The 21520-nt window shown below is 39.3% G+C and overlaps 1 protein-coding gene across 4 annotated transcripts in view; it reads left to right on the plus strand.

Moving 5' to 3' along the window:
• The window catches only part of LOC142860480 (NACHT, LRR and PYD domains-containing protein 1a-like), a 65329-nt gene that overhangs the window by 17761 nt on the left and 26048 nt on the right, over positions 1-21520 (plus strand). For all 4 annotated transcript variants that reach the window (XM_075991798.1, XM_075991796.1, XM_075991795.1 and 1 more), the window contains exon 9: positions 11884-13546. In XM_075991798.1, coding sequence (XP_075847913.1) covers positions 11884-13546 — 1663 coding nt within the window. The remainder of the gene's footprint in view (positions 1-11883; positions 13547-21520) is intronic.

Below are 21520 nucleotides of genomic sequence, written 5' to 3' on the forward strand. Positions count from 1 at the left end.
TGTCTCAGAGGGTGGACCAACCCCTCACGGTCCTGACTTCCTTGCTCGTCTTCTCCCTCCAACTGGACCTTGAGAGCTCAGTCCATGGAACTGATGAGATTCTCTGTCTCTATCTCCATCTTGTCGCCAGATGAAGATTCTATGGTGATATTCAAGATAAACATCGGTGTGATACTGGGGCAAGGACAGTTCAGGCACCCTCTCCTCCGTTGCCCAAGGACCTAGCTGGGGACATCCCCGTGGACACCTGGGATCCCCTCTAGAAACAAGTCTCTTGCCAACCCTAAAATGGCTCCCTTAACGTAGATATCTTCTTCCCTGCTCCTATATCTGCCCTTCCTCCATCTCCACCCTCCCATTCCCCCAAGCTCTCCCTAGTCTTTCCCTTCTCCCTTCCCTCTCCCCCTCACCCCTTCCCCTAACCCCAGCCCCACCCCTACCCCAACTCCCATGCTCCTAACTTTTGCCCAGCAATCTTGTTTGTTTCCAATTTCCAGGAGGATTTATATATGTTTTTCTTTGGATAGATCTTGTTATTTGGCTTTCTAGGCTTGTGAACTATAGACTTAATGTCCTTTTTTTATGGCTAGAGTCCACTAATGAGTGAGCACATATCATATTCATCTTTTTGCATCTGGGTTATCTCACTCAGTAAAGTGTTTCCTATTTCCATCCATTAGCATGCAAAATTCAAGATATCATTATTTTTTTTACCACTGAGTAGTACTCTAATGTATATATATTCCACACTTTCTTCATCCATTCTTCCATTGAGGGGCATGTAGGTTCTTTCCAGGTTCTGGCTATTACAAATAATGCTGCTATAAACATAGTTGAACAAATGCTTTTGTAGTATGATTGGGCATCTTTTAGGTATATTTCCAAGAATGGTATTGCTGGATCCTGAGGTAGGCTGATTACCAATTTCCTGAGAAACCCCCACACTGATTTCCAAAGTGGTTGCACAAGTTTGCATTCCCACCAGCAATGGATGAGTGTTCCCCTTACTTCACATCCTGTCCAGCATAGGCTATCATTAGTGTTTTTGATTTTAGCTATTCTGACAGGTGTAAGGTAGAATCTCAAGTTGTTTTGATTTGCATTTCCCTGATAGCTAAGCAGGTTGAGCATGACTTTAAGTGTCTTTTGGCCATTTGAACTTCTTCTGTGGAGAATTCTCTGTTCAGATCAGTGCCCCATTTTATAATTGGGTTCATTAGCCTTTTACAGTCTAGTTTCTTGAGTTCTTTATATATTTTAAAGATCAGACCTTTGTCTGATGCGGGATTGGTGACGATCTTCTCCCATTCATTAGGATGCCTTTTTGTCTTAACAGTGTCCTTTACTTTACAGAAGCTTCTCAGTTTCAAGAGGTCCCATTTATTCAATGTTGTGCTACTGGGGTTATATGTAGGAAGTGGTTTCCTGTGCCCATGCGTTGCAGTCTATTTCCCATTTTCTCTTCTATCAGGTTCAGTGTGGTCGGATTTATTTTAAGGTCTTTCATCCATTTGGATTTGAGTTTTGTGCATGGTGATAGATATGGATCAATTTTCATTCTTCTGCAGGTTGACATCCAGTTATGCCAGCACCATTTGTTGAAGATGCTTTCTTTCTTCCTTTGTTGAAAATCAGGTGTTCATAAGTTTGTTGGTTAATATCCGGGTCTTCAATTTGATTCCATTGGTCGACATCTCTGTTTTTATGCCAATACCAAGCTGTTTTCATTACTGTAGCTCTGTAATAGAGTTTGAAGTCAGGGATGGCAATGCCTCCGGAAGTTCCTTTATTGTATAAGATTGTTTTGGATATCCTGGGCTTTTTGTCATATAATGTTGATTATTGTTCTCTCAAGGTCAGTGAAGAATTTTGTTGCTATTTTGAAGGGGATTGTGTTGAATTTATAGATTGTCTTTGGTAGAGTTGTCATTTTTACTATGTTGATCTTACCCATCCAAGAACATGGGAGATCCTTCCATTTTCTGGTATCCTCTTCAATTTCTTTCTTCAAAGCCTTAAAGTTAGTGTCAAATAGTTCTTTCACTTCCTTGGTTAGTGTTACCCCAAGATACTTTTTTAAAAAAGATTTATTTATTTATTATGTATACAACATTCTGCCTCAGTGTATGCCTGCATGCCAGAAGAGGGCTCCAAATCTCAGTACAGATGGTTGTGAGCCACCACGTGGTTGCTGGGAATTGAACTCAGGACCTCTGGAAGAAGAGCCAGTGCTCTTAACCTCTGAGCCATCTCTCCAGCCCCTACCCCAAGATACTTTTTTTGGCTATCATGAAAAGTGAAGTTTCTCTGATTTCCCTTTCTGTTTCTCTATCATTTGTGTATAAGAGGACTACTGATTTTTTTGAGTTGATCTTGTATCCTGCCACATCACTGAAGGTATTTATCAGTTGTAGAAGTTCTTTGGAAGAATTTTAGGGGTCACTGATGTACACTATCATATCGTCTGCAAATAACGAAAATTTAACTTCTTCCTTTCCAATTCGAATCCTCTTGATCTCCTTATGTTCTCTTACTGCTATTGCTAGAACTTCAAGCACTGTGTTGAAGAACTATGGTGAGAGTGGACAGCCTTATCTTGTTCTTTATTTTAGTGGAATGGCTTGGAGTTTTTCTCCACTTAATTTGATGATAGCTGTTGGTTGTTGTATATTGCTTTTATTATATTTAGGTATCATGCTTATATCCCTAACCTCTCCAAGACCTTTATCATAAAGGGGTGTTGAATTTTTTCAAATGCTTTTTCAGCATCTAATGAAATGATCATATGATTTTTTCTTTCAGTTTATTTATATGATGGATCTCATTGATAGATTTTCGTATGTTGAACCAATGCTGCCTCTCTGGGATGAAGCCTACTTTTTCATAATAGATAATTTTTTTGATGTGTTCTTGGATTCTGTGTGCCAGTATTTTATTGAGAATTTTTGCATCCATGTTCATGAGCGAGATTGGTCTGTAATTCTCTTTCTTGGTTGAGTCTTTGTGTGGTTTGGGTATCAGGGTAACTGTAGTTTCATAAAAAGAGTTTGGCAATGACTCTTCTTTTTCTATTAATGTGTGAAACACATTAAGGAGTATAGGTATCAGCTCTTCTTGGAAGTTCTGGTAAAATTCTGCATGAAACCCATCTGGTCCTGAGCTTTCTTTGGTTGGAAGGTTTTTTATGACAGCTTCTATTTCCTCACGATTTATAGGTCTATTTAAATTGTTCACTTGCTCTTGATTTAATTTTGGTATATAGTACCTATCTAAAAACAAGTCCATTTCTTTTACATTTTCCAACTTTGTGGCATATAGGCTTTTGTAATAAGACCTAATGATTCTCTGAATTTCCTCAGTGTCTGTTGTTATGTCCCCCTTTTCATTTCTAATCTTGTTAATTTGCATGTTCCCTCTCTGGGTTTAGATTAGTTTGGATGGGGGTTTGTCAATCTTGTTGACTTTCTCAAAGAACCAGCTCTTTGTTTTACCGATTCTTTGGATTGTTTTCTATGTTTCTATTTTGTTGATTTCAACCCTCAGTTTGATTATTTCCAGTCTTCTACAACTCCTGGGTTAGTCTGCTTCTTTTTTTTCTAGAGTGTTCAGCTGTGCTGTTAAGTCTCTAATGTGAGCTTTCTCCGTTTTTTTTTTTTTAATGTGGGTACTTAGAGCTATGAACTTTCCTCTTAGCACTGCATTCATAGTGTCCCATTGGTTTGGGTATGTTGTGTCTTTATTTTCATTGAATTTAAGGAAGACTTTAATTTCTTTCTTTATTTCTTCCCTGATCCAGGTGTGGGTCAGTAGTTGACTGTCAGTTTCCATAAGTTTGTAGGCTTTCTGGGGGTAGAATTGTTGTTAAATTCTAACTTTATTCCATGGTGATCCAATAAGACACAGGTGGTTACTAAAATTTTTTTGTATCTGTGGAAGTTTGCTTTGTTACTGAGTATGTGATCTATTTTTGAGAAGGATCTATGAGATGCTAAGAAGAAGGTATAATCTTTCCTATTTGGGTGGAATGTTCTATAGATGTCTGTTAAGTCCATTTGATTCATTAGCTCCATTAGTTCTCTTATTTCTCTGTTAAGTTTCTGTCTGGTTGACGTGTCTATTGGTGAAAGAGGAATGTTGAAGTTTCCTACTATTAGTGTGTGGAGTTTGATGTGTGCTTTGAGTTCTAGTAATGTATCTTTTATATACGTGGGTACTTTTATATTCGGGGCATATATATTCAGAATTGATACTTCATCGTGACGAATTATTCCTGTTATGAGTATAAAGTGTCCGTCTCCATCCCTTCTGATTGATTTTAGTTTGGAGTCAATTTTGTAAAGATATTAGCATAGCAATACTCCTTATTTCTTAGGTCCATTTGATTGAAAAACCTTTTCCCAACCCTTTACTCTGAGTAAATTTCTGTCTTTGTGGGTGAGGTGCGTTTTTTTGTAAACAGCAGAATGTTGGATCCAATTTTTACATCCATTCTCTTAACCTTTGCCTTTTTATAGGTAAACTGAGACCATTGATAATAAGTGATATTAATGACCAGTGGTTGTTAACTCCAGTTACTTTTTTTTTTGGTGGTAGACTTTGGGTGTTTCCCTTCTCTGAGTTGTGTTTTTGGAGGGTTGTTAGATGTCTGAGTTATTATGGGTGTTGTTGAATTCCCTGGGTTGTGATTTTTCTTCTATTAATTTCTGTGAGGCTGGTTTTGTGGCTATGTATTGTTTAAATTTGTTTTTATACTGGAATATCTTGGTTTTTTATTTTTATTTATTTATTTGTTTGTTTTGTTTTGTTTTTCGAGACAGGGTTTTTCTGTGGCTTTGGAGCCTGTCCTAGAACTAGCTCTATAGACCAGGCTGGTCTCGAACTCACAGAGATCCGCCTGCCTCTGTCTCCCAAGTGCTGGGATTAAAGGCCTGCGCCACCATCGCCCAGCCTGGAATATCTTGTTTTCTCCATCGATGGTGAAAGGCAGCTTTGCTAGGTATAGTAGTCTGGGCTTGCATCCATGGTCTCTTAGTTTCTGCAGCACACCTATCCAAAACCTTCTGGCTATCATGGTTTCCATAGAAAAGTCAGGTGTAATTCTGACAGGTTTACCTTTATATGTTACTTGACCCTTTTCCTTTGCAGCTCTTAATATTCTTTCATTATTCTGTAGTTTTGTGTTTTGATTATTATATGGCAAGGGGATATTTTTTGATCCAGTCTATTCAGTGTTCTGTATGCTTCTTGTACCTTCATAGGAATATCCTTCTTTAGGTTGGGGAAGTTTTCTTCTATAATTTTGTTGAATATATTTTCTGGGTCTTTGAGCTGTAATTCTTCTCTTTCTACCCCTATTCTTCTTAGGTTTGGTCTTTTTATGTTGTCCCAGATTTTTGGGATGTTTTGTGATGAGAATTTGTTGCATTTGCTCTTTTCTTTGATCAGTGTGTTTATTTCCTCTATAGTATCTTTAGCACCTGAGATTCTTTCTTCTATCTCTTGTATTATGTTGGTGATACTTGTCTCTGTAGTTTCTGTTCGTTTACCCAGGTTTTCCATTTCCTACCATCTCTTGGTTTGTGTTTTCTTCATTGCCTCCATTTCAGTTTTCAGTTCTTGAACTGTTTCCCTTACCTGTTTTATTGCTTTTTCTTGGATATCTTTGAGGGATTTATTAATTTCTTCTAACTTTTTGTTAGTCTTTTCATCCATTTCTTTTTTTGGGGGGGGGAATTATCGAGACAGGGTTTCTCTGTAGCTTTTGGTTCCTGTCCTGGAACTAGCTCTTGTAGACCAGGCTGGCCTCGAACTCACAGAGATCCACCTGCCTCTGCCTCCTGAGTGCTGGGATTAAAGGCATGCACCAGCACTGCCCGGCTTTCATCCATTTCTTTAAAGGAGTTTTTCACATCCTGTTTAATGATCTCTAACATTTTCATAATGTTACATCTAAAGTCTATTTCTTCTACTTCTTATGGATTAGGGTGTTCAAGTCTTCCTGTTGTATGTTCACTGGATTCTGGTGTTGTCATGTTGCTTTTCAGATTGTTGGAGAAATTCTTGAATTGGCACCTGCCCACTTCTTTCTTCAAATGCTGTTAGGAGAGTCTTGGCAGCTTGGTCCAATCTTTGCTGTGGATACCTCTGTACTTGGGGGTTTTTCTTGGTCTGCCCTCTCTTAGGTCCCCTCAGCAATGGAGTTGTCTCTCAGCTCCTCTCCACTCTGAAGAAGGCCCTCCGAACGGAACCTCTGATACAGGATCCAGGTCACTTACTTGCCAGGGACCTCACAGACAAAAGGGCAGCATTGCTGGGTGCAGGCTCAGTAGAACAAAGAAATTTCTGCAGCAGTTGCCCTCACCACTTTGTCCGCAGACCCTCAGTTCCACAGCAGGCTGAGTTGGGGAATCCTATGACCCTGCAGATGGGAAGGGGTGCCTGGGGGCAAGCTGGCATTTGATAAGAAGAGAAAGGCAGTAGCCAAGGAGAGACTCTTCCACTGAGGGACCAAATAGTTTAGGGGATTGGATAGTGTCTGTGCTCCCTTTCCAGGGTGTCCCATCGGCCATTCGGATACACACTCACCTCTCCTCATGGCTCCTCTGGTACAGCACTACTGCTGCTTTTTAAAGCAAAAGAGACCATGTCCATGTGGGTTGGTATCTTAAAGGATATTGGCTGAAAGAGCTGAATGTGCTCCACAGCACCTCCCCCTTTTGTTTAAATAAGAGAGTTCCAAACCCAGTACAAAACTATATATACTAGGAACAGATATCAAGTATAATTAGAACTACAACCTGCATAAACAATATTAAGCAAGGAACATAAGCTAAATGTTTTAATAAACATTCTATCCTATGGAGTCTAAGTCTTGTATAGGAAATGGATTGTCTAGATCGTAAGAGTACAGTAACTATGACTATCATTTTCAACCCCATCAAAGGCATGAGAAGAAGATAATATTACTTGAGCAGGCAGGAAGTACAATGAAGTAGCTTCCAAACTGAGCGATATATGACAGAGACAATTAGCTACCTGAGCAATCACCCAAAGTCTCATTTTGCAACCTTGAAGAAACCAACTTTGGCCAAGGCCTAGCATAACTGACAGACCATTTTCAGAGGAAGGAAAATTTTCAAAATCATCTTACCCTGTCTTGGCACGCTTATCCATTTCTGTATATCATGTAACTTGTCACTGGTTGAGGAATCATCAGTTCCTTGCCCAAAGGCAAGTTTTGCCAAGAAGAAAACAAGCTCCAAGTGGAGTGTCTTTGGTGCTCAACATTCTCTCAGGAATTGGCTGTTGCTGTCAGAAGCAGTCATGTCTCATGTCTACAGAACCCTGAGTTATTTAAAGCCATGTTCCACAGATCCTTGAAGTGGTTGAAGATTGCCTATCTAGACAGTATACAGTCTCTATGTATCTATATTACCTAACTGATCTGACTGTATGTACAACAAACATGAGCAACTATTGGCCTATAATAATTAATACCTGTATAAATTAAAGACGAAAAGTTCATGTCAGAATATTAAATAATCTATAAACAAATGTGCAACAAATGAGAACAATGACCTCAAAATGTAAACAGTCTGTAAGTATCTTGATCAGATGTAGGAGTAATATATAATACAATATGAAAATATATCCTAAAAGTTGTCTCAATATATAAAATGTCATAAACATAGATAAGATTATACATATATACAATCTGACAAATAACTTTGCATAGGTGTACAAATAATGTACATAAAAAAATAAATATAATTTGAACTTGTATCAATATACAAAACTTTACCAATGGAAATTATCCATGAATAATAGCTCACAAGTGTTCACTCTATTGCCCACTATTACTATCCCCCTTGTTTTAAACAAACATATTTATCACCTCTATCTAATATAAGTAATAATCAACAACCCCTAAATAGTGTTCCCAATCCTAAGGACAAGCTTTTTGGGGATGGGGCGTCATCTTCTAAAATTGCTTCCCGCTGTCATAGGGGCGATGTTCTCTTAATGGGATTCTGCAAAATTAAAGTGATGGTTAAGTTTCAAAATTACTGTCTAGTATAGTTACAAAAAATTTCTGAGCAGTAAATAGATAGGGCTTGTTTTTCAAAGTTCTTATTTGGAGTTTGGTCCAGGATGTCTTAAAAAGGTGCACCATTTCAGCAGCTGGTACCCAAAAAAGCAGTTATATAATAGCACTGTCTGCATCATGATGTCATCTCAACTAGATGGAATTGTTGCTGTGGTGCCCCATCTTCTTCCTGAAACTTCAAAGATTACTGCAGGAAAAAGATCTATAGGAAAATCTATTGTTCATCATGGAAAACTTAAACATCATTCATATAAACATACATTAAATGAAGAACATGATTTATGAAATAACATGGAGAAAATAAGATTTTTTTCCTAAAGTCTTTTTTCTGCACCAAACCTGATGGCTCGAAATATGAGACAGAAACTCTAAATGTTCCCTTTAACAACACGCTTGTATTTAGAGAACAACAGAGCCATTGTCTGTAGTAATAGGAGCGGCGGGGCTGAGTCCCCAACACCCCAGCCGCCTGCTCGGCTAGCTTTTGCCCCGAAATAACAACACACAAACTGTATTCATTTAATCACTGCTTGGCCCATTTCTATCTAGGCTAATTCTCACATATTAATTTAGCCCATTTCTAATCATCTGTGTAGCGCCCCTAGGTACACTTTCCGGGAAGATTCCAGCCTTTGTCCATCCTGTGTCGGAGCTTCATAGTGTGTGTCTGCCTGGGAGCTGGGAGCATGGCGTCTCTCTCTGAGGTGTCTGCTCCCGAGAGGAGAGCTGTCGAGTCTGAGCTCACTTCCTCTTCCTCCCAGCGTTCTGTTCTGTTTTCTCCTCCCACCTATCTCCTAACCAATGAGAGCCAAGCAGTTTCTTTTTATTTAACCAATGACCTTCCTCCATCAATTGTCCAGCTCCAAAACCAGCTGAATATATTAATGTGTGTGTGTGTGTGTATAAATGTAAGCATAACCCAAACCTTGATTTATAAACCATACTCTGTTTTCTAGATGCTCACTAATATATAGTTAATTTTTCTTCTGTCAGCATTCAAGCATCCAGGGTCTCTTGAATTTTTGATGATGTCTACTTTTCTGGAAAGATAAGAGCAGAATCCTGCCCTAATACTTATGAGGTTTCCTTATCACCTGTATGATTGTCACCATTGTGGATGAGCTGTCATTTCTCTTTTTCAGAGGCTTCTCCTTTTCAAAGTGAATCTATTAATTTTTCTTCTCCTGTGGAAATGAACAAAACCCCTTCCCAAATGCAGTACATCTCCTGGTTTCCATGGTGAGGTCAAAACATCCTTGAAATATACCGGTTGATTCAATTCAGAAGTTTTTTCCATTATCCAATGCCTCTCTGCTACTGTTGTTTCTTTCTCATTAGCATTAAGAAAATTCAAGGTTATATTTCTAGGGGTATTTTCTATCCCTTTCTGTTTGTTCAGCATATCCTTTATAATAAGATTTGACCTTTCTATAACTGCTTGTCCTGTAGGATTATTTGGTATACCTGTCATGTGCTTTATATTATAATAAGGCAGAAAAATGTTTCATTTTCTTAGATATACATGTTGGACAATTGTCTGTCTTTATTTGTGCAGTTATACCCATGATGGCCATAACTTCTGATAAATGAATCAGCCTTTTCTGAGCTCAAGGCAGTTGCCCATTGAAAACCTGAGTACGTGTCTATGTTGTGGTGTACATATTTTAATTTACCAAATTCCGTAAAGTGAAACACATCCATCTGCCAAATGTCATTCCTCTGAGTACCCTTTGGGTGACTCCCTGCTGACAACGGTGTTTGATTATAGAAAGAGCAAGTAGGAAACCTCTTTATAATCTCCTTAGCTTGTAGCGATGTAATAGAAAACTCTTTCTTTAAACCTTTGCTATTGACATGTTTTTTATGAAATTCAGAGGCCTGCAACACACTTCCAATCAGTTATTGATCAATTTCTTCATTACCTTGTGCTAGAGAACGTGGCAGACCTGTACAGGCTCAGATGTGTGTTATGTATATAGGACAAAGGTTATTCCAGATTATGCTTTGCACCTGGATAAATAATGAAATCAATTCTGTATCATCTGGTATAAATTCAGCCATTTCAATATGCAAGACAACTCCTTCTGCATATTGTAAATCAGTAACTATATTGAGAGGTTATTTAAAAACCTTTAGTACCATAAGAATAGCATTTAATTCTGCCTTCTGGACAGAATTATAAGGGCTTTGTTCCACCTTACTTAATTCTTCTTATTTTTAACTTACCTTCCCTGATTTATTTGCATCAGTATAAAATGTATGGGCTCCAGTTATTGACGCATCACATACAATTTGGGGAAGAATCCAAGAAGTTCTCTTCATGAGGTTAAGTCTATCACTTTTGGAATAAGTGCTATTAATTTCTCCAAAAAAAATTAGCACAAGACCTTTGCCAGGGTTCGTTATCTTCCCATAACTATTTTATTTCTTCATCAGTAAAAGGCACTATAATCTTTGCTGGGTCTATACCTGCTAATTGTCAAAGTCTCAATTTACGTTTTAAAATTAATTCAGAGACATTTCCACATAAGTTTTTAAGTTTTTACTTATTATGTGGTAAAAAGATCCATTCTAAGATGATATCATCACTCTGCATTAAAATTCCTGTAGTAGAATTTCTAAAAGGCAATATGACTAGAATACAATTAAGATTTGGATTCACCCTATCAACATGTGCCTCTTGTAATTTCTCCTCAACAATCTTCAATTCCTTTTCCACTTCAGCTGTTAATTCAAGTCTTTATCACCATCTAAGGTTTTGTTTAAATGAATTATTAGATCAGGTGTTATCCCAACAGCCAGTCGTAGACTGGAAATGTCTCCTAATAATCTTTGAAAGTCATTAATAGGCCACAACCGTTCTCTTTTAAATTGTGCCTTCTGTTTTCTAATTTTCCATAAACCTATCCTGTAACCTAGGTAATTAACAGAATCTCCTCTTTGAAACTTTTCAGTAGCATTTGTAATCCCCATTTAGGCAGACTTTATTTACTTCTTCAAACATCCTTTTTAAAGTAACTATACTTGAATCCCATAGCAAAATGTCATTCATGTAATGACAAATTATAGAATTAGGAAATTGCTTACATATTATTTCCAGTGGCTGGCTGACAAAGTATTGGCACAGGGTGGGTGTTTGAGCATTCCCTGTGGGAGGATGGTTCATTGATATCTCCTAGTAGGATGAGAATTAAGTAGGCACTGTGAAGGCAAACTTTACTCTATCCTTTTCTTGTAAAGGTATAGTGAAGAAACAATCCTTTAAATCAATAACTATAAATGGCCATCCCTTTGGTAACAGAGAAGGCAGTGGAATTCCAGACTGTAGAGGGCCCAAAGGTTGATTAGCTCTAAGATCTGTCACCATTCTCCATTTTCCAGATTTCTTTTTAACAACAAATACAGGGGAGCTACTGGATGATCCCATAGACAGAATGAGGACAGAGTTGTGTCTGTGAACTCATCCTTTATACTCAGCCCTAAGAGCAGGTCTGGCACAGAGTAAGACGTCAATAAATATCTGAAATGGAAATGAACATCATACGTTGTTATTATTATTGTGATTGTTATTATTATTAGTCAAGTAAAGACCTGAACTAAATTCTTCTGCGCTAAAGCTCACATTCTTAGCACCCAAAATGTGTATCCAGTATGCTGTACAGCTTAGAGAGGTGCCATAGTTATTGAAAGGGGGAAAGAACGAAACAAAGAATAAACAACTCTAATGTGTTCCTTTATGCTCCATCTTTCTCTCCATAATTTATTAAACATTTCAGAAATACATCAAAGCGAAGGAAGAGAAAACTTTTACCCCACACAGACCTGGAAAACAAATGATTTGCTGCAAAATTTCACACAGCTACTACTTGTACAAAAACCTTGCCCAAGAGGATTGGAGACCGTGCTATGGGAAAGATGGCATAAATATAAAAGAGAGGAAAGAGGGCATCTGATTGAGATCCAAAACTTATTTTGTCCAAGCCCGGGTACCCAGAAGGAGCCTCAACTTGTTGTATTAGAGGGGGCGGCTGGAACTGGAAAGTCAACACTGGCCAGAGAGGTGAGGAGAGCATGGGAGGAAGGTCAGCTCTACAGAGATCGCTTCCAGCATGTTTTCTACTTCAGCTGCAGAGAGCTGGCCCAGTGCAAGCAGCTGAGTCTAGCTGAGCTCATAGCAAAAGACCAGACTGTGCCTGCAGCTCCCATTAGGGAGATCCTGTCTCACCCTGAGAAGCTGCTCTTCATCCTGGATGGCATAGATGAGCCAGCATGGGTTTTGGAAGATAAGAATCCCAAGTTCTGCCTGCACTGGAGCCAGACACAACCTGTGCACACACTGCTGGGCAGTTTGCTGGGGAAATCTGTCCTGCCTCAGGCTTCCTTGCTGCTCACAGCTCGAACCAAAGTTCTGAAGAACTTCATTCCTTCCTTGAGGCAGCCACGTTGGGTGGAAGTCCTGGGCTTCTCTAAGTCTGGACGGAAGGAATACATCTACAAATATTTCAGAGAGAAAAAAGAAGCAATGGCAGCTTTTAACTTGGTTAAATCAAACCCAGTGCTCTCAACACTGTGTGAGGTGCCCTGGGTGTCCTGGCTGGTCTGCACCTGCCTGAAGCAGCAGATGGATCGGGGAGAAGACCTCTCACTGACCTCACAGACCACCACAGAGCTCTACCTGAAATACCTTTCCCAGGCTCTCTCAGGTCATGCCCTGGGGAACCAGCTCAGAGCACTCTGCTCTCTGGCTGCTGAGGGAATCTGCCAAAGAAGGACCTTGTTCAGTGAGAGAGATTTTTGGATCCAAGGATTGGATGATGATGACATTGCCACTTTCCTGAAGACTGGTATCCTTCAAAGGCATCCTGTCTCTCTGAGTTACAGCTTTGCCCACTTCTATCTCCAGGAGTTCTTTGCAGCAATGTCCTATGTATTGGAGACTGATGTGCCAATACATGGTTATATGAGTGTCTACAGAACTGTGGAAGCACTGGAGGACGTCTATGGAAGACATGACCTGTTTGAGGCACCCACTGTGCGCTTCCTATTTGGTCTTTCAGGTAAAAGAGGAATGAGAGAAATAGAGACGATCTTTGCCTGCAGTTTGCTTCAGAAGACCGGGTTGTACCTACAATGGCACATCCTAAAGGAAACCCAACACCATCAACCATATACTCTGGATTTACTCCATTGTCTGTATGAGACTCAGGATGGGGGCCTCCTGACAGATGTAATGTACAGTTTTCAGGGAACAAAGGTGCATGCCTCAGTGGATATGCTACACCCAGTGTTCCAGAAAAGCATTAACCACCTGGTGGTCCAGACAGATGTGGAACTCATGGTGGTCACTTTCTGCATTAAGTTCTGCCGCCATGTGGAAAGGCTTCAGCTGAACGCTTTTGGACAACAGGGAAACACGCTGGCGGCCCCAAGTATGGTTCTGTGAGTATCCAGACACAGCCCTCTCTCCAGCTTCCCTGTGGATTGCATGAGCACACATGTTCTGAGCACTAGAAGCACTCTTAGTTGGTTTCGGTCATCAGGATCCAGGTCACCAGCGAGATCTAACTGCTGAATCTGACCACATTTCTCTGTTTGCCTCTGTGTGCCTAACTATGCAATTGAGGTATGAGCTCGGTAAGGACCACCCACCTTCTCTGATTCAAATCCTCTTCACCCTTCACAAGCTTCAAATGACCCACAATTACTGGTCCTCTCGCTCATCATGCTTTCTCTCTGAGAGAAACCTCATCCAACTCCTGCAGGCATCATCTTCTCTCACCATGACAAATACCTTGTCCTGAGGTCTTCCCACCCCAGAAGGCATATGCATTAGAGTCCCTACATTTTTCCTGATCAGATGCTTTTCTTATATGTGTCAATGAAGGCAGCATGAGCCTGACACTCAGCTTGAGGGTGTCCTAATGTCCACCGATGCCAGCACCAATGTAGACCTTGTATTCCAGGGTTTCCTTTCACTGTGCAGAAGTGGTAAACCAGTTTCAGTAGGTGTCTCTCTCCTCTTTAGATGTTTCGATAAGCACTGATTTAGTATCAGGCCCTGCCAATCAATTGCAAGAGAAGAAATACAGTTGTTCCCCCAAAGATTTCAAAATTGGAAGAGAAGAAAACCAACTACTCTAATTACACAGGGTGTGACTGTTGAAATAATCAGAAACAACAGTTATCTAGTGTGGAGGACTTTGACACCCAATCTGAATAACACAGCAAGAGCTCATGTGAAAAATAAGTAGCTTAAGAGTAGTGGAGCAAAGGTTAGAGAACAGGAAGAGGATGAGGAGAGGAGGGAAAACTGGTCAAAGAAAACAAATGTAATTAAACTGTGTTATATACATGTAGGAAGTTGTCTCAATGACTCTTATTTTTTATTAATAGGATGGAATAATAAAAACATACTTGCTGCAGAAGACTGAGGATTTATCAATTATCAAAACAACATAAAATTAGTATCCTACAGAATTCCATTTCTTAGAGAGCAGCATTAAATATTGAGTGTGTACATGTCATCCCAAACACAGAAGGCCGAAACAAGAAGGTCAGAAGTCCCAGCCTAGCCTGGGCTATATAGTGTAATGTTGTCTCAAAATGTCATTGACTAAGGATGTTACTCATTTGGTAGAGAAATTGCCTACTCTGTGGGATAATTTTCTGTTGCTGTGGTAAAGCACCATGGCCAAGGCAACTTATAAAAGAGTTTATCTGGTCTTCTGTCCAGAGGGATCAGGGTCCATCCTGGCAGAGGGAAAGGATGTGACTGGAGCAGCAGCTGAGAGCTCAAGTCTTGAACCACAAGCAGGAAGCACAAAGAATGTACTGGGTGTGGCTCAGGGCCTTGAAATCTTAAATCCTATCTCCAGTGATGTATTTCTTCCCACGAAGTCAAACCTCCTAAGCCTCTTCAAAGAGAGTTAAGGATCAAGCATTCAAATTTGCATGTCTAGGTGACCTGTCATTTAAAACACCTCACCTAATAAACCCAAGACCCTAGGTTTGATCAACAGCATGAAAGAAGGAATATGACACCCCCTTTTATCTTTTATGTATATAATTTTCTATGGGATTCCTGAGCCACACAGTTTCTATTATCTTATATTCACGTTTATTTTCTTAATGAAACAGGACTCTTCTCTGGTACTAAAAGTCAAGTACAACACCATTCTGAATTATCTTCTGATATTGCCTAGAGAGACTCTTAGTGAATTGAGTTTTTCCTGTTCTTGGCCCATATAAGTTGCTTCTAAGTGTTTATGGTTATAAAGAAGTGAGCCCTTAAGGGCCTCGATACAGATGATGGAAATAGAAGTGCCTTTGTGTGGAGCTTCAGAATTCCAAGTATGTACAGAGAAAGAGACAAGATAGGGTCAGAGAAACAAGGAACACCAGCCTGCTAGCAGGGACAGTGGCCTTCCGAACCTAGAAACAACCCTAAGGGATTGGGAGAGGCTTTGACTAACAGTGAAAAAGTAAAATTGAGGGGAAAATCAGACAAGGCAGGGAGAGAAGTAGGAAGCCACTGCACATAAGGAAAATGGGTGGACCTTGGTTAAAGTCAAGGGATAAAGGATGGCAGGGTGAGTGTCTTAGGGCTCCTATTGGTGTAGAGACATCATGACAAGAAAACATTTGATTGTGGGGGCTCGCTTTCAGTTTAGAGGTTCAGCCCATTATCATCATGGTGGATTAGGGCAGTTTGCAGGTAGACACAGTGCTGGAGAGGTAGCTGCTACATGTTGATAAGCAGGCAGCTAGAAATAGACTGTCTCACTGGGTGTGGCTTGAACATATATGTGACTTCAAAGCCTCCACCTCCACAATGAAACAATTCCTCCAGCAAGACCATAGTTCCTCCAACAAGTCCATACCTTCTAAAGCTGAAGCTCTCTTTAATCGCCATTTTCTTTCTAACTACCATAGTGAGCAACTTCTGTGTGTGGTTTATAATGATGCCTCTTGTTTCATATTAGCACGTTCTGAAGTTCCACTTTCAGTCAGTGTACATACTAAACACGCATCAAAACTACCATCCTGTGGGGACTGAGAGACTGGTTCCACCATTAAGAGAGCCTGGTGCTCTTTCAGAGGGTGTGGATTCATTCCCAGCACCCACATCAGATGGCTCACAATCACCTTTATCTACACTTCTTGAGGATCCAATGCCCTGCTTCAAGTCTCTGCAGGTTTCAACATGCATAGAGTGCACACAGACAAGCAGTCATATAAACATTCACTGTCTTAGGCCTTGTATTGCTATGAAGAGACATTTTGACCAAGGCAACTCTTTTTATTTTTATATCACTTTATTCTTTTTTTTAAAAGAAAAAATATCTTTTTATTTTACATACCAATCCCAGTTCCTTCTCCCTACCCTCCTCCCATCCCCCCACCCCAACATCCATTCTTCAGAGAGGGTAAGGCACACTGCTAAGGGAAGGTTCAATGCCCTCCCTACTATATCTAGGCTGAGCAAGGTATCCATCCAAAGAGAATAGGTTCCCTAAAACCCAGTACAAGCAGTAGGGATAAGTTCTGGTGCCACTGCCAGTGGCCCTGCAGTCTGCCTCAACCACACAACTATCACCCACATTTAGAAGGACTAGAATGGACCTATGCTGGCTTCTTCCTTGTCTGACTGAGTTGTGGTAAGCTTCCATTAGCTCAGGTAAGCTGTTTCAATAGGTATTCCCATCACGGTCTTGACCCCTTTGCTCATATTCTCACTCCTCCCACTCTTCAACTAGACTTTGGGAGCTCAGCCCAGTGCTCTGCTTCGGGTCTCTGCCTTCTGTTTCCATCATTGCTGGATGAAGGTTCTATGTGACATTTAAGAAATTTGTCAATCTTGACTACAGAGCAAGGCCAGTTCAGGCACCCTCTCCTCTTAACTGGGGTTATCTTTGTGGATTCCTGGGAATTTCTCTAGTACCAGATTTCTTACTAGTCCCATAATGACTATCTCAATCAAAATATCTCTTTTCTTGATCTCATGTCTGTACTTCCTACATCTTGACTATCCCTTTCCCTCGGGTTTTCTTCCCACCTTCTTCTGGCCTCTTTTCCTTTTACACTCCCATCTACACCCACCCCCATGCTCCCAATTTTGTCGGGAGATCTTGTCTATTTGCCCTTTAAAGGTGGATTCTTGTATGTTTTTCTTAGAGCTCACCTTGTTACTTAGCTTCCCTAGGATCATTAACTATAGGCTCAATATCCTTTGCTTTACAGATAGTATCAACTTATGAATGAGTACATAGCATGTTTATCTTTCTGGGTCTGGGTTACTTCACTCAGGATGATTTTGTTCTAATTCCATCCATTTGCATACATATTTCTGGATGTAATTGTTTTGTTTTGTTTTGTTTTACCACTGAGTAGTACTCTAAGAGGTAAAAGTTCCACATTTTTCTTATTTATTATTCAGTTGAGGGACATCTTGGGTGTTTCTAGTTTCTGGCTGCTACAAATAATGCTGCTATGGACATAGTTGAACAGATGTCCTTGAAGTATGATTGAGCATATTTTGGTTATATGCCCAAGAGTAGTATTTCTGGGTCCTGAGGTAGGTTGAATTCTAATTTTCTGAGAAACTGCCATACTGATTTCCAAGAGTGGTTGTATAAGTTTGCATTCTCACCAGCAATGGAGGAGTGTTTACCTTACTCCACATTCTCTACAACATAAGCTATCATTGGTGTTTTTCATCTTAGCCATTCTGACTGGTGTAAGATGGTATCTCAAAGTCATTTTGATTTGCATTTCCCTGATGACTGCGGATGGTGAAATTTCAATAAGTGTCTGTCAACCATTTAGATTCTTCTGTTGAGAACTTTCTGCTCAGTTAAGTACCCCATTTTTAAATTGGATTATTTGGATTTTTGATGTCTAATTTCTTTTTATTTCTTTTTTAAACTGATTTTTATTGAGCTCTACTTTTTTTTTCTCTCCTCCTCTCCTTGTCTCTCCCCTCCCCTTCAACCCTCTCCCAAGGTCCCGATGCTCCCAATTTACTCAGGAGATCTTGTCTTTTTCTATTTCCCATGTAGATTAGATCTATGTATGTCTCTCTTAGGGTCCTCATTGTTATCTAGGTTCTCTGGAATTGTCATTTGTGGGCTGGTTTTCATTGATTTATGTTTAAAAACACTTATGAGTGATTACATGTGATAATTCTCTTTCTGGGTCTGGGTTACCTCACTCAATATGATGTTTTCTAGATCCATCTATTTACCTACAAAATTCAAGATGTCATTATTTTTTTCTGCTGTGTAGTACTGCATTGTGTAAATGTACCACATTTTCCTTATCCATTCTTTGGTCAAAGGCCATTTAGGTTGTTTCCAGGTTCTGGCTATGACAAACAATGCTACTATGAACATAGTTGAACACCTGTCCTTGTGGCATGATTGAGCTTCCTTTGGATATATGCCCAAAAGTGGTATTATTGTGTCTTGAGGAAGGTTGTTTCCTAATTTTCTGAGAAATCACAACACTGACATCCAAAGGGGCTGTACCAGATTGCATTCCCACCAGCAATGCAGGAGTGTTCCTTTTACCCCACAACCTCTATAGCATAAGTTGCCTTCAGTATTTTTGATCTTGGCCATTCTTACAGGTGTAAGATGGAATCTCAGAGTTGTTTTATTCTGCATTTTGATGATTAAAGATGTTGAGCATTTTCATAAATGTTTTTTAGGCATTTTAGATTCCTCTGTTGAGAGTTCTCTGTTTAGGTCTATAGTCCATATTATTGGATTATTTGTTCTTATGACGACCAATTTCTTGAGTTCTTTGTACTTTTTGGAGATCAGCCCTCTCTCTGATGTGGTGTTGGTGAAGATCTTTTCCCATTCAGTATGCTGCCTTTTTGTCTTAGTGACTGTGTCCTTTGCTTTAGAAGCTTCTCAGTTTCAGGAGATCCCATTCATTTACTGATGCTCTCACTGTCTGTGATGCTGGTGATATATTTAGGAAGTAGTCTTCTGTGCCCATACATTGAAGGCTACTTTCCACTTTCTCTTCTATTATCTTCAGTATGGTTGAATTTATATTGAGGTCTTTAATCTATTTGGACTTGAGTTTTGTGATATGGATCTATTTTCATACTTCTACATGTTGATATCCAGTTATACCAGCACCATTTGTTGTAGATGCATTCTTTGTTCCTTGTATAATTTTAGCTTCTTTGTCAAAAACTCAGGTGTCCATAGATGTAGGAGTCTTCAATTTGATTCCATTGGTCAACCTGTCTGTTTTTATGCCAATACCAAGAAGTTTTCATTACTGTAGTTCTATAATAGAGCTTGATGTCAGATATGCTGATGCCTCCAGAAGTTGCTTTATTATACAGGATTGTTTTGGCTACCCTGGGTTTGTTTTTTCATATGAAGTTGATTATTTTTTCTTTCAAGGTCTGTGAAAAATTATGTTGAGATTTTTGAGGGAGATTACTTTGAATCTAAAGATTGCTTTTGGTAGGATTGACATTTTTATTGTATTGATCCCACCCATCCAAGAGCATGGGAGATCTTTCCATTTTCTGGTATCTTCTTCAATTTCTTTCTTCAAAGACGTAATGTTGAACATATCTTTCACTTCTTTGATTAGTGTTGCTCCAAGACATTTTACATTATTTGTGACTATTGTGAAGGGTGATGTTTCTCTGATTTCTCTCTCAGCTTCTTTATCATTTATATATAGGAGGACTACTGTTGTTGTTGTTGTTTTTGTTTTGTTTTGATGGCTCAACATTACTGAAGGTATTATCAGCTGTAGAAGTTCTCTAATTGAGTTTTGTGGTCAATTATTTATATTATCATATCATCTGCAAATAGTGAAAGTTTGACTTCTTTTTTACAGTTTGAATCACCTTGATCTTCTTTTGTTGTCTACTGCTCTAGCAAGAACTTCAGAAAATATGTTGTATAGATATGGAGAGAGTAGACAGCCTTGCCTTCTTCTTGATTTTAGTGGGATTGTTTTGAATTTCTCCCCATCTAAGTTGATGTTGTCTGTGGGCTTGCTGTATATTGCTTTTATTATGGTTAGATTATGAGTATCAGGGTAACTGTATACTCATAAAAAGAGTTTGGCAATGTTCTTTCTGTTTCTATTCTATGGGACAATTTGAGGATTATATGTATTAGCTATTCTTTGAAGTTCTGATAGAATTGAGCTCCAAAACCATCCAACTCTAGACCTTTTTGTATAGGGAGGCTTTTTAATGAGTGTTTCTATGTCATTGCAGGTTTTAGGTCTATGTAAATTGTTAACCTGGTCTTGATTTAATTTTGGTATGTGGTACCTATCCAGAAAATTGTCCATTTCTTTTACATTTTCCAATTTTGTGGAGTACAGGTTTTTAGTAGTATGACCTAATAATTCCCTGGATTTCCATAGTGTCTGTTGATATGTCCCCCCTTTTCATTTCTGATTTTGGTGTAGATGGAACGGCAGGCTGCATTCCCACCTCCCAGCTCCTGCATGGCTAGCTTTACCCAAAATAATTACATGGAAAGTGTATTCTTTTAAATGCTGCCTGGCCCATATCTCCAGCCTCTTACTGGCTAACTCTCACATCGTGATTAACCCATATTTAGTAATCTGTGTAGCACCATGAGGTGGTGGCTTACCGGGAAGGATTCTAGCCTGCTTCCATCTCGGAGAGGAGAGCTATGGCATCTGCCTGACTCGGCTTCTTTCTCCCAGCATTCTGTTCTGTCTAATCCACCTATCTAAGCTGCTGTCCTATCAAAAGGGCCAAGGCAGTTTCTTTATTAACCAATGAAAGTAACACATAGACAAATGACCCTCCTCCATCATTTTGGATAAGGGTTTGTCTAGCTGTTGATTTTCTTAAAGAACCAGCTCTTTATTTCATTGATTCTTTGTATTTTTTCTATTGTATTGTTTTTATTTTATTGATTTCAGCCCCTATTTAATTATTTCCTGTCATCTACTCCTCCTGGGTGAGTCTTCTTCTTTTTGTTATTGTACTAGTGTGTTTCTCCACTTTCTCTATGTGGGCACTTAGTGCTGTGAACATTCCTCTTGGCATTGCTTTCATAGTGTACCATAGATTTGGATATGTTGTGCCTTCATTTTCATTGAATTCTAGGAAGTCGTTAATTTATTTTTTTATTTCTTCCTTGACCCAGGGTAGTTCAATAGAGCACTGTTCAATTTCCGTGAGTTTGTAGGTGTTCTGTGATTAGTGTTGTTAAATTCTGACTTTAACCATTTTGATCTGATAAGATATGAGGGTTTACTCCAATTTGTTTGTATCTGTTGAGGTTTGCTTTGTTACTGAGTATGTGTTTAACTTTAGAGAAGGTTTTATGAGGTCATGAGTAGAAAGTATATTCTTTTGTGTTTGGGCAGAATGTTCTGTAGATATCTGTA

Source organism: Microtus pennsylvanicus, chromosome 11 (assembly GCF_037038515.1).
Source record: "Microtus pennsylvanicus isolate mMicPen1 chromosome 11, mMicPen1.hap1, whole genome shotgun sequence".
NCBI classification, from domain to species: Eukaryota; Metazoa; Chordata; class Mammalia; order Rodentia; family Cricetidae; genus Microtus; species Microtus pennsylvanicus.